Source organism: Garra rufa, chromosome 1 (genome assembly GCF_049309525.1).
Source record: "Garra rufa chromosome 1, GarRuf1.0, whole genome shotgun sequence".
Taxonomy (NCBI): domain Eukaryota; kingdom Metazoa; phylum Chordata; class Actinopteri; order Cypriniformes; family Cyprinidae; genus Garra; species Garra rufa.
Genome location: NC_133361.1, coordinates 72,451,436 through 72,465,462, shown reverse-complemented (window position 1 = coordinate 72,465,462; position 14,027 = coordinate 72,451,436). Strand labels below are relative to the sequence as shown.

Here is a 14,027-nt window from a genome sequence, read left to right as displayed (position 1 = left end):
TGCTTCAGACAAGCACGTGCAAGCTGCGGTTTCTGTTTGCGTCAACATACGTGTTCCCAGCGCTTTGTACGCACACACTCACCGGTATTGGGGTATATGAAAAATGAATATCATTAAAAAAAAAAACACCGGTATTCGGTATGAAAAGGTATACCGCCCAGCCCTAGATATTACGCTTAATTTTACTTTCAGAAAATTCAATTTATAAACTCTGTTAAATTCAACACATGATTAAAGGTGCAGCCCGTAACAACTTTTGTGTTCAATATTTACAAAATTTATATAATATTGAGTACATCATGAATCCATTTTCCAAACTGTGTTTTTGGCTTATCCTGAATCGCTATGATACACCTATAATAAGTAGCTCTGTTCTGTTCATTAACCGCTAGAGCACCAAAAGTTACAGACTGCAGCTTTAAATATCATCTTGAAGTTTATTACTGTATACTATCATTTAAATCACTCACTTAACACTGTATAATGACATAATTGGAGCGATATTATGTCACACCATACAAAAAGTAGCTGCCAAACACTTGGCCTGTTGGTGCACTACGCTTGCTAGTAAGGCTATGTTCATTAGAAGTCCCATTAAATAGACCTGTAATGCAGGAGCCAAAACTAATCCAAAACAGACGTATACAGAGGCTTTTAAGACAGTCACCATTCAAACTGAAGGAAGCACCCTTAACAAGGGCCCATGATGTTGCCACACTCCTAGAGGAGTCGGCCTATATGCAGAAAGACAAATAACCTGCCTCACATGCCACAGCCAATCCAGTCCCCCCTTACAGCTCTGATGCGTTGAGGCATGGACTCAGCAAGACCTCTGCATGTATCCTGTGGTATCTGGCACCAAGACATTAGCAGAAAAGTCCTGCAGTTTGCGATGTTGGATCTACATGGATAAGATTTGTTGGTCCAACACATCCCATAGATCACAAGTGTCAAACTTGGCTCAAATTTTCTATGATCTTTTAACATATTAAAAGTCTTGGAAATATAACGGCTTATATTTAAACCTCATTTTGTACTTGTCTTCATGATGTAACAGAGATAAATTTATCAATGCAAGACTGCCTGCACATAAACAAATCCACACCTGCTGCTTCCTCATCACCTCTTTGTCCTGGCACATTAGTGAGGTGATAAGCATGGCTGGAGTGCGGCCCATCCAGCCTGGGAATTTAATGCAAGACTAGCTCTTTTTGCCTTGAGCTGTCTCAGTAATATGCTGCTAGAATAGATCCTATGAATTACTGACATGTTTCAAGAAGAATATTATATACTAAACAGCTGATGCAAACAGGTGAACTTCACATGAACGATGTTAGAGCTATTGGGCTATAATTTTACTATATTTTCCTCTATGCTTACTTTTATATCTGCAGTAGTTGCACCTAAAAAAACCACAAGCCATGTGCTTCAACAAAATGCACAAGACTAGACAACACAATGAACAGATGACAAGAGCACACAGCCAATGAAACAAGGTCAAAGGCCCTGTACTCAAACAAAAACACAACACAAGCAAAAACTGCACTCACAACAAGATTACTGTTATTGTTATGTTTACATTTGTTTGTAGATGGAAAAACGCTTTTTAAAATTCACCACAATCTAAGAAAAACTAAACCACTGAGAAACGTCCTGCTTAATTTGTCCTTGCGATGGAGGTTTGAAATGTTCTTCCAATGTTTCATCATTAGACCCTGGCTTGAATTGATTGTAGTAAAATCGATACCATCGTTACTGTAGTTTAGTGTTTACAATCACTAAGTATTGAGGAAGCCTTCAGAGCTAAAAGTCACACTGTACGCAGTAGACCAGTCACAACAGACTGAGCCATCTAACCAATCAAAGAGTAGGCTTGCGGAAAAAAAAATCTTTAGAAATCTTTGAACCATTTCAGACTATTTGAGAAACAAATATGAAATAAGCATTACTTTTTGACTTTGGATGCATGTCAACCTATTGTAGGAGACCTCCTAAACAAAATCGGGAACCTGCATAATGGTGTCCAAAATGTTCAGAAAATTGAAGGGACAAAAAACCAGTCATTTTCAAATAATATTTGATATAATGCAATGACATCCACACTTTAAATGGTACTTCTGTCGAAAATATTTTTGGGCCACTGTATGTTTCAGACCAAATTTAAAAAGAATTGTACAAATTGCTCAAAGACTGACTCGTTCTCGTTTTCTCTCTTTCTCAGATGTCATTATTTCATGTCGCGTTCTTGCTGGTCACTGGGCTGGGAGTGAGTTTGTCTCAAGATGAGAAGCCGACGGTCCCATTTGGCTGCAGATTTGGACCTCCAAGACCATACACTCTCTTATGTGACCTGGATGCTATATGGGGCGTGGTAGTGGAGGTCGTAGCAGCGGCTGGTGTGTTAGCTGCCATTTTACTGTTGATGGTACTACTGTGCCGCTTGCACTCAGTGACCGAGGCACCAAAGCGAAGTGGCATCGGTCCGGTTCTCTTACTGTTAACGGGCATTCTCGGGCTGTTTGGGCTAAGCTTTGCATACCTTATTGAGCATAACGAGAGTATTTGTGTTGTGCGACGAGCCCTTTGGGGTTTGTTTTTCTCACTTTGCTTTGCCTGCATGTTAGCACAGGGCTTAAGGTTGCGCAGGCTGGCACGTGAGTCTCGTAGCCCAGGTGGTTGTGCCCTCGTTGGACTAGCGCTAGGGTTATCAGCGGTGCAAGGTATCATTGCTGTAGAGTGGCTTCTTCTAACAGTCCTACGGGAGGGTAACCCGGCTTGTGAGTATCAGCCACTGGACTTTGCGCTCGCTTGTGTTTATGTGGTAGCACTCCTGTTGGCTGCCCTCGTAACCGCAACATTAGCGCTGTGTGGGAAGGCACGACAATGGCACTGCAATGTTGTGTGGCTTTTAGTCTCCTGCTTGCTGTCCATTCTTCTGTGGGTGGCTTGGGTGGGTTTCTACGTCTATGGAAACGAAGTACTTGGGAAGTCTCCGGACTGGGATGATCCAGCATTGGCTGTGGCTCTGGTAGCACAGGGTTGGTTGTTATTGGTGTGCCATGCTGCTCCTGAAGCTCATGCCTGTCTTCGAGCACCAGCTCAGCCTTCAGCTCCAGACTACTTTGACACATCTCAGAATTCATCACGCATGAGAGAGGCCAGCCTTGACGAGGACATCCCACTTTCCCACAGGCAGTTTGTGGAGAACCAGGGATACGCGTTTGATGAAAATGCTGCAGGTACAACTAGGCACGAAGATTAATATATCATTTTAATATACATTAAACAGATCCTAACATCCATCCTCTAATGTTTTAGGGTTGAGAACTGGTAGCCATCATAATGGTAATACAGGGGCCAGACCCAGTGCACCTTTCAGAAGTAACGTCTACCAACCAACTGAGATGACCATGATACTAAATGGAGGAGCAGTGAGTATTTAACTTTATATTTTTTTATATAGTGGTTCTAGTACACTACCCTGTTGGTTCTTGGTTCTCAGTGCATAAATTCACCGGCTGATGGCAGTCACTTTGAAGTGTGGTCCTGTGGTATTCTAGTTCCCCACTGATGCAGTGTCGACCGAACATATTAAAGGGAACATCTTGGTTACATATGTGACCCTGCATAGCTGCCATACTGCATTGATTCCTTTGTGGATCTGACCACCGTGTCTACACCAGATTCTAAAGTCTGTTTACACTAGACGCAACAAAGCGACCATTGCAAATCAGTTCAACTGTGTGAGCACGTCATAAATAGAACGCAACAGCAGTTTACTGTCGGGGATTTGCCATGTTGTGCCACGCCACATCAAGTGTAGATGACATAATAGGTTATATTGTATTTTGTTGCATCATACCGTGCCGCTCGCGTCCGGTGTAGACACAGTGTGAGAAGTCATGGTACGATGCATCTTTTTGAGGCATTTAAGACTCTTGCGCCATCTAGACAGGCTTCAGACAACCATCACATCTGGAGGGTATTCCAATACATCAGCAAGCTTTATGGGCATGTTCACACTCGTCATGTTTGGTTCGATTAAAACGAACTCTGAGGCGATTGCTCTGTTAGTGCAGTTCATTTAAGTAAGTGTTAGCTGTTAGTGCTAATTTTTATAGGAATACTGTTGTCAAAGATGCCATTTGAAGTTAAATGCAGACGTTTAAACGGACGGATTAAAAATTTACCATTTTTTTATTCTTTTATTTCATTGCTCTATACTGCCCTCCAAAGGCAAAGTGCAGTAACTACGCCAACACTGAAACTGAGAAAAATGCCTTTAAAGTTTTTACACCAGCTAGTCAAACATGTTGAATCTCTCATCTCTGCAACGTGACACAATTTTACCCGGAGACTTTGCCACAAGACAAAACAGTTGTCACAAAGTCCATTTTAAGCCTTAACCCAATTTTGACCAAATGTGTAGTTACTGCACTTTGCCTTTGGAGGGCAGACTGCTACTTGAAAACTGTAATTTTCTGCAACCAGATTATCTCCGCCCACAAAAAAAGCAATCCTTGTTTGCAAACACTGAATTGGTCTGTACAATGCCATTTTAAAATTACATCTAAAAAGAAAAGACAAGTTTTGAGTTTTTAGTCATACCACTAATTTTGCAAACTATGGGCCAGATTTTCCAGTACACGAACGGTGTTTCCCATAAACATTGGTTCTTGAGTGATGAGTGGTGTAATATGGAGGAGAGTACATGTCTCTTTGGTGGTGGTGGTGGTGGGGGGTTTCTCGGCCTTGACCCAACTATAAATAGAGCAGAACCTGCCAACAATGCACTGCTACAGCCAAAGCCTTGTCAGAAGCTGAGCTAACATTTATCCAAACAAGAGCAAGATTTCTGCTCATAGAGAACGAAGCAATGTGCAAATGCAAATATAGAACTCAAACCAGTTACCACAGAGGCGAGTGTATTAATTGGTAATCCTCTGAGAATAGGCTGGCTATAGAAGAATGAATGGCACATAGTGTAAAGATTTAAAGTACGCAGTGAACGAACTTCAAGCAGAAGTAGCAAAAATCTTGATGCAGCCTGGAATGATAAGTCACACAGTGTTGGTCTCATTTCTAAACCTTTTTTTCCCTTCATTTCTGTCAACTGTTGGAGTTTGGGTTCCTTGCCACCATCACATTTGGCTTGCTTAGTTTGGATTTAAAAGACACTTGATATTCAGTAATCTTTATAATTTGACTACACTGACACAGATGAGGACAAAATGTGAACTGAATTGAGCTATTGTCACTACTGACACTGTTGCCTTCTGGATAGTCATCCATGGAGAGGTGGGAGTATCGATGTCTTTAACCAGATCTTTATTTTGGCTGGTGTCCATTACTTTGTCCCTGTTTGCAGTAATTTTATGAAGCCTCAGCTTTTAGACAGCTAGCATCTTTGGGCCATTTTAAGTACATTGATCAGCTCTTCCTCTGTAGATAATGCCTTAAAGTCATTTCCTACAGAGGAAGAGCTGATCAATGATTTCCACAGCCTCTTTAGTCAAATCATTGTCACAGTGCCACCGAAAGCGTAAAACATCACAACAGTCTTCACAGACCAAGAAGCAGTGAAACATCAGCTGTATGTCAGCTGTAACTGTGACATGATCCTTTTGAAATCTTTATGAGGACACCTAACAGGATATTGTGAAGGTCAGGGCCAGACAGCAGTACATCACTGAGAGATATTCTAGCAAGTCGTGCACTAGAGTCAGTTATATCTCTGATTTGGACTGTATTTTTGGGATGGTACACACCAAGTGATGGAAGATACCATCATTTTTGGCTATCCTGTAAGTGAGGTGTTAGCTTTGTGTGGTTATTTTCAAGTATCCCCTGAATACTCTGAGAAGTTCTCTAGTTGTTTCTCAAACTTGCAACTGAGAGACATAGTATGGCAGTGGTACCACCCAGTTGTTACTCAAATCTTTGAAGAATTCCTTTTCCATGATGTTTGAGGAAAAACTGATCCTTGACTGAAGGAGCATATTTATTCATCTTTGTTCTGCTGAAGGACTGACTGACCAGGGCTGCATTTCCCAAAAGCATTGTAAGCTTAAGTTGATTGTAGCTCCAAATGGGCCTACTGGATGTACTTAAGCTTGCGATGCTTTTGGGAAACACAGCCCATGTCTGTAGCTGGATAGGTCTGCTTGAGATTGTAACATGTGAGATGAGATTTGGTATTGGTTATTTTCATTTAACAGTGATCTAGTTTGTGACTTTCCTAGGTGTACATCATCTACTATGACTCAGCCATATCTTAAAATATGTTCTACATTTTATATTTATTTACACTTATTCATTTAGCAGATGCTTTTATCCAAAGTGACTTACAATTGGGGAATACCTCAAGCGATTCATCTTAAAGCAGCAAATAGACACAGGAAGTGCTCATAATACTATGTTTCAGGCATTGTTCAGATAAGTTCAAAGTAGAAAGGAAAACATAAAAGAGGAGACAGGTTTGTTTTTTTTGTTTAGTTTTTTTAGGATTAAGTCAAATAGTGTCAAAAGAGATTAGTTTTCCACTGAAATGTTTCAGGGAGTTGGCATTCTGTATTGGGGTGACAAGATCCTTCTATGAAAATGTTCTAGAAAAGTAATTTTTGTGCCTCTCTGTGATTGGTACAACAAGGCGTATCTCACTAGTGGATCTTAGACTTCTGGAAGGAGTGTAGATTCGTAATAGTGAGTGGACGTAGGTGGGTACTGAGCTTGTGGATGTGCTTTATGCAAGCATGTCTTGAACTTGATGCGATATAGAACAGCCACAGGCTCAGCACCCGCCTACTTCTGACTCAAGAGGCACACCTGTAATGTTTTCTCCTAAGGCATTTTTATAAAAGCTGCTTAAATATCTTCATTTAACCAAGGCCTAGTCCTTGCTTATTTGCAAAACAGTCCTACATCAGAGTGGGACTGTGGCTAGCTTACTAGATCCCAACAGCCATCAAGTCACTGGAAAAGAAAGGAACCAACTTGCAAATTTCTCCTGCTCAGGAAAGATTGAAAGCTTCTTTCTTAGACAAAATGTGGGTTCTGAAAAGTGAATCTAATTAAAACAAAGAATAAAAAGGAAATGTTCTAGATAGTCAGGACCATCTGTGCTGACTTTAGAACTTCCACTTCTGCTAAAGTAGCTTGTGGCAAGACAGTAGTGTAATTATTGAACTCCAACTAAATCAGTGGTGAAAATAAAATCTGAATCTTAGTCCAGCAGATGGTGGTCTGCGCTTTGCTACTTTAAGTCAAACACACCTATTGTTTGGGGTGTCCGGTAAGTCAACCGTACCACAGTTCGTTTAGAACCGGACCTGTTCACCTGGGTCTCGGTGCGGTTGTTTGGTCCGCAAGTGCAATTGCTGTATTCACACCTGCCCAAAAGATCCGCACCAAGGAGGGAAACAAAGTTGAGTTTGATTGAATCGAACCCAACAAAACGGGCGTAAATACCCCTGTGTTCCATTCGGAAGGGCTCATCCCTATGCCCTAATCCCTTCAAAGGGTTTACCCTCCGGATTATGAGCTTTGAAGGGTTGAGGGGTGTGGGGGATCAAGCAACTGTTTTTCGAAGTACCTTTCTTCATCATCATCCCGTGACCACATGGAGGCGCCGTCATCATGGAAAGAATCAGTGCAAAGTAGGGCCCTTTGAAGTGGCTAGTTCTGAGCATTTTGGTTTGGAACGACCCTTTAATATGGTGGCCATGATTGTTTTCGCGCCGAAGTGCTCTTCGGAGGGCGATATATCCCGTTTGGAACGCCCCGTACATGTCATATCTGTAAACCTGCCTGCTTCTAACTGTCTAATTTTGTTTCTTATTGCTACAGGTTCCATCCGCACCTCCCACATACACAGGACGACAGCTTTGGTAAAGGAGGAGTCTGGCAGAAGGGTGAATGGAAAAGTGGCATAAGCTCCTGCACTGTAAAATAAAAATCTCTGAATGCGGACTGAATGCCGCCAGTGCTCCAGTGACACTGAAAGGACTCGGATAATGGGGTGTGTGTGCGTGTGTGTATGTGTGAGCAACTTGGCAAGCATGATAGAAGGATGTTAAAACTGGACAACTCTTGCACCATCAATAGCTGTAGTGATTTTGAGTAAGTGTACTGGTGAAGGTATTGATGCAGTTTCACACATTTCTCCATTAAAACCGCTTTTCATTCCAACAGTATTTTAATTTTATCACTATCTCAGATACACCTGAATACTTATCTGGCTCTGGCTTCAGTTTCACCCTGAAGTCATTGGGCTCTGTATGTTACATGAAGAAGTTCCAGATCTGTCTGTACTGCAGTTGTGATTGTGCAGTAAAACTTGGACATTTTATCATTCTGTGATAACTGGATACGGTACTTTGGTTTTTCTGGTCAAGCTTCTTTCTTTATTTCGTGAGTTGTCTGTGTATGAATGACTGGTGTGCAACTGTAGCGCCAATCCCCATGCAACATGCTGTGACAAATCTTTAGCGTTCTTCTACGGACTCTTTAGCTCAAATCTCACTCGATTCTAAGCGACACCTTGTTGCAAATGGGCTGTATTTTTATACATCAAATTATTCTTGCATTTCGCCACTGGAGCTGCGAAGTATTTAATCAGTTTTGAGCTCTGCTCGTATTAACAGTTATACAATTAACCTTCAGATACCTACTACTGCTGGACAGATCCCAGTGGAAATATCTACGATGACAAAGCAAAGCAGGGACGTGAGAACAAGGGGTGGAGTGTTAATGTAATTCAGATTAGGTTTGCTATTCTGAATTATGATGGCCATATACACACTGCAAAGTTTTGGGTGTGATTACTCCTATGTGGGAAGTTACCCACACAAGTTACAGTATTTTATTTCGCCAATTTTAACATGTTTTCGTGTGTGTGTGTTTTAACAATTTTATTTTATTTTTTACCTAACATTAGAGCCCAATTAGGCTGCATAAAGTTGTTTAGTCAATGGGGTTCAGAGATTTCAAGCTCCAAAAACAAAATAACTGTAAAGTAATTCAGAAATTTGATTCACTGTAAATAATTAGAGTTGTATGGGTTACTTTGTTTAAATTCACATAGATGTTTATTTTATGTACAAAAACAGATTAAATATATTTTGTGCATTTCACTGAAGCTGTGAGGGTGGGGGTTAGTATGGGGATGACAGATTTTTTTGGGTGAACTGTCCCTTTAGGCACTGAAAAGACGACTGCAGTATGTACATGGCCATAGTACAAGAGATCAGAGAACTGCGGTAAGAGCGTCTAGTCTCTTGTTTTTGTTTTTTCTCCTATGAGAGTGACAATGTGCTACTGAAAGTCTTTTTGTCATTGATGTTAGCTCCTTCTACTGTGCTGTAACCTTCCATAGGGACAGTGAGTTGTAGAGAACAACTATGATTTCCTTTATAGTTATGCATGCCGAGTCCTAAACCACTAAACCAATCACAAGTGCATATATATTACAGTTCAGTATTAGGCTGTTTTCACACAACCAAGTGGGAACATTTGGTTGATTGCTTGGTCCAATTCAGAGTTCGATTCCACCCTCGTCCCCTTGTTATACAAGGTACAAAAGGCAAACAATATGCTGCCGGTAATAACAGTTTTACTCTGAGAATGCAAAGATGTAAATTACACTTCAACAATAGCAGTTTACTATAAGAAGTGATGATGGATTGCTGGAGTCCTTGTGAACTATATCCAAGAGCCCCATGTGTGGTTCACTGTTGCACACCTAAGTTTCCTGAGACTTTACTGATCACTGTAGACGAGTATAGATGTCTTTTATAATGTCTTTTGCTTACAGTTTTGGTTTCATTGCAGAGAGTAGTTTATCTTAACATGGAATCAAGCCTAAACCCTCAGTAACCAACCACAGGGTGACTAGGACTTTTTTTTTTTTTGCCTTTAAGCACAACTGTGTATTTAACCCAAAGAACAACAGCCTAAAATATTAGAAAGGCTTGAAGTAGAATACAGTAAAACAAACGGACAGTTATAAAAGTCAATTAGCACTTTAATATGTGAGTTGCAAAGCAATAAGAGGTTAGGAGGAGAACTGTGATTATTGGTTGTTAAAGGGGTCATGACATGTTTCATCCATTTGAATGGATTGCTCATTTTGATGATGCTTCTACTTACTTAAGTAAGGATGGGCATATCCCCTGACCAGTGTCCAATCCTGTCCTGGAGACCCACTGTCCTGCAGAGTTCAGGTCCAGTTTGGCCCAACACTCCTATGTGGATGTTTCTAGTGATCCTGAAGACCTTAATTAGCTGGTTCAGGTGTGTTTAATTGGGGTTGCAATTGAGCTCTGCATGACAGTGGCCCTCTAGGATAAGAGTTGGACAACCCTGCTGTGTATAAACTCATTCTGAGTCAGATCTACAACAACAAAAGTACTGCAGCCTGCATACATTGCTTTCAAATGTATTCAGATTAATGTAGACCGAAACATCAGTAAATACTAAAATTATCTTTACACTCACAGTTGCCATTGGATGGTCCATGAAGGTGCTAACACTTTGGAAGCAAGTCATTTTTACTTGTGTATTCTATTATTTTACAGACTTCTGAAACTTCAAGTTTGCATGTTTGCAAACTACATGATATCTGATTTCTGCAAAGCCGTTTCTAGCTACATTCATATGTGGTTTGGAAACCTTTTCGAATCGCATTCCTGGAAATCCATTTCAGTCTGACCGGTCAGATCGAATTTAGCGTAGACTTTTTACGCTCTTGCCATGTAAAACCTAAAACGCGCCCAGTGTTGTTGTAGAAAACATAATAAAGGTCTTTGCAGAAACAAACCTGTTGTTGCAAACTGCAAGTCAAGCAGAAAAGACAAGATACTACAAGTTTCAGGCTACATTTACACTAGTGCATTTTTGTTATTCATGGCCATTGTCACTACCTCGCATATTCCCTTTTTGCTCTGCACATTTTGAATGTTTCTCAATCTGAAACTCAGTTCAGTTCATGGATCTTTCTCCGAACAAGCTAATGATCTGAATCAGGTGCGTTAAATGAGGGAGACATACAAAATGTGCAGAGCAGTGGGCCCTGAGGACTGGAGTTGAGAACCTCTGTTCTAGCCTACAAGACTGATTACTCAAAAGCGTTGTTCAGGACTCTTCAGTATGGGTTTATGGCCTTATTCCAACGACATTTTTCCCCCCAAAACCAACTTGCCACTTCCCTGCTGAAAAAACCAGCATATGCTGGTTAGGTATGTTTTGGTGCTGGGATGCTGGTTTTAGCTGGTTTATGCTGGTCCTTTGCTGGTTTATGCTGGTCCCTTGCTGGTTAATGCTGGTCCTTTGCTGGTTTATGCTGGTCATGTTGCTGGTCAAGGACCAGCATAAACCAGCAAAGGACCAGCATTAACCAGCTACAGGACCAGCATAAACCAGCAAAAACCAGCAAAGGACCAGCATAAACCAGCAAAGGACCAGCATATACCAGCTAAAACCAGCATCCCAGCACCAAAACATACCTAACCAGCATATGCTGTTTTTTTCAGCAGGGTTACCACCCCCAAAATCACCTCAGGCCCCAGAGAGTTAAAATGCATAAATTTAGCAGCGGTTGCACCTGTTGTTTACACTACTTCTGCGTTTTCGACCATTGAAATGTAGTCCTTCGATAAAACGCTGCAGACACGTTTTAGTTTGAAAACTCTAGTTGCGTTTCAGTGCAAACGGACCAAAACTGAGACGTTTTAAAACAATGGTGTTGATGGCTTCCTTGATGACTGTGCAAACAACATCATGCTCATTTGTTGCATTTCATTTCGGAGGCCCATTTAGGAAACCGTTAAATAGCAATTACAGTATTTTTACACCCTAAGGAATAACATTAAATTTTATTAGTTACTTCTCTTACGACATTTTTAATAAAACGAAAGAACCAGAGCCTAGTTTCAAATTGGTTCTTCGTCTTTCAACACCCAAAGCACCAGCTCTGAAGCAAGAAAAGTTCTTCGTAAGTAAGACCAAAACATTGCTAGTCCAGAAGTAAGAACTGCTAACGTCAGGGGCTGGGTTACTGTGACCAATAAGACAGAAACTTAAAACTGCCATTTTTGAAATAGCATCTAAACACGAACATGTTGTTTGGATGCTGTAGATTTGCAGCCATGATCATTGTCAATGAAACGTCCGCCATTGTTGACATTAAGCTTGTTCAAGATGCGGCGGCACTGCACGGACCAGTCGGTGTGTGGCGTAGAAGAACCGCAAGAGCAATTCAAAAACTTGGTGGTGTGCACCGGTCGGTTTCTCGAGCAAGTCTAATGTGTTTGTGTTTGGTGCTACTAGGCTAACTTTGCTAGGAATTATGAGACGTGTTCAGTGATGTAAGACCTGGCTCTGTCGTGGCTCTCTAGGCTCATGGAAAAGCAAACCGGTTCTTAGAAGTCTCACCAGTCGTACCAACTCCGAACCGGCAATAGCACTGGCTCACAACTAGCACCCGGTTCCTGCTGGTGGAGAAGGGGTATGTGTGGACAGTCAGTTATTCAAACCAGGTTCTATCCGGATATGCCCAAAATCAGATTTATGGTGACTGTACTATAAAGCCTTGTTCAGACTAAGTCATAAATCATTGTCATGACCCCTTTAATGTGATCTACTAGTTCAGGGGTGCCCAAACTCGGTCCTGAAGGGTCACTGTTCCGCAAAGTTTAGTTCCAACTTGCCTCAACACACTTGCCTGGAAGTTTCTAGTATGCCTAGTAAGAGCTTGATTAGCTGATCCAGGTGTGTTTAATTGGGCTTGGAGAACAGTGTCCCTCCAGGAGCAGGATTGGACACCCCTGGACTAGTTGCTTATCAACCCTTTAAAGTAGTGGGAACCTGAATTGCAGGTTTATTAAAAACTTCTTGGCAAATGTTAGAAATAGTCAAACTAGTATAGTTGGACTATGTTTTCATAAACAGCAGGATCCAATCAAATAGCTGTCATGTCATCTCGTCCCCAGTATCTAATATTTACAGAGGTTCTGAAGGGCATAGCATTAGGTTTCTACCTTGCTCAAAGGTACTTGATGCGTCAGAGTGCAGTTTGTAACACAATGCAAGTGCTTTACATGTTGCATTCTCAGAACTGTCGCAAGGGGTGATAAAGCATGCATTAGCACGAACGTCCTTCTATGGTCACTTTTTTCTGTTAGGTTAAGTACTGTTATGGTGGAGCGGTGTGCAGACAATTTGAAGTTCGTTACACTGTTAAAAGTTACCTACCTGAACATTAACATGTATGGTTTTACGGCACAGACAGTATTTGAAGGTAACTATTATTCTAGAGTACAATGAAAAGCTCACTCGTAACGTATTGATGAAATATTTGTATCTACGTTTGCATACGGCTTGCATCTGGCCACAATCCTGAGGTGTAGGATCCCACTACACAGGCATTAAAAGATTTCACTGAAGGTGCTGTGTGAAGGCATAAGGGTCCTGTTGTGTATTAGAGCCTTTATATTAATATATTGTTTGTTGTTTATGTTGTTTGGTCAGCTCCTGTATGTGTGTGTGTATATAATATGCGCACATGACGCGTTTGTCAGGGTTAACATGACCGTCATAAAATAACCTGTGTACTGTATTTTCACATGACTGAAAATAATAAGGCAATGTCAGTTTGGTTGGTTACGTATGTTCATACGATTAGAAAAACAATAGTGAGAGATGCACATAATGTCTGTTTCCTGAAATCTTCCATACTACTGAATTTCCCTTGTTTCTGTGTTCTTCACATCTCTCACCTCTTGGTTGTTTTGCCCTCAAACTTTATCATCTGGAGCTGTGCAGTGATGCAGCATGTCTATGTTTAGAACGATTTCCCCAAAAAACAATATATATGGAATAAAACGATTCAACAACCAGTGACAGTGTTTGCCTTTTTGTATTCACATGACTATAAAAATTATAAACTGTTATTTTTGTAAGTGGACAGAACTTCATCTTAATTTCCCATGCCATTTCATTCAAAAAAAGTCGATACAGTTTTGAGTGTCATT

General features: G+C 41.0%; 1 protein-coding gene across 1 annotated transcript in view; it reads left to right on the top strand.

Moving 5' to 3' along the window:
- The window catches only part of gprc5ba (G protein-coupled receptor, class C, group 5, member Ba), a 31,074-nt gene extending 17,190 nt beyond the window's left edge, over nt 1-13,884 (top strand). The window contains exons 3-5 of the mRNA XM_073844580.1: nt 2,222-3,239; nt 3,319-3,431; nt 7,846-13,884. Of these exons, the coding sequence (XP_073700681.1) occupies nt 2,222-3,239; nt 3,319-3,431; nt 7,846-7,890 (1,176 nt within the window). The 3' untranslated portion in view covers nt 7,891-13,884. The remainder of the gene's footprint in view (nt 1-2,221; nt 3,240-3,318; nt 3,432-7,845) is intronic.
- The last annotated feature ends 143 nt before the right edge of the window (nt 13,885-14,027 follow it).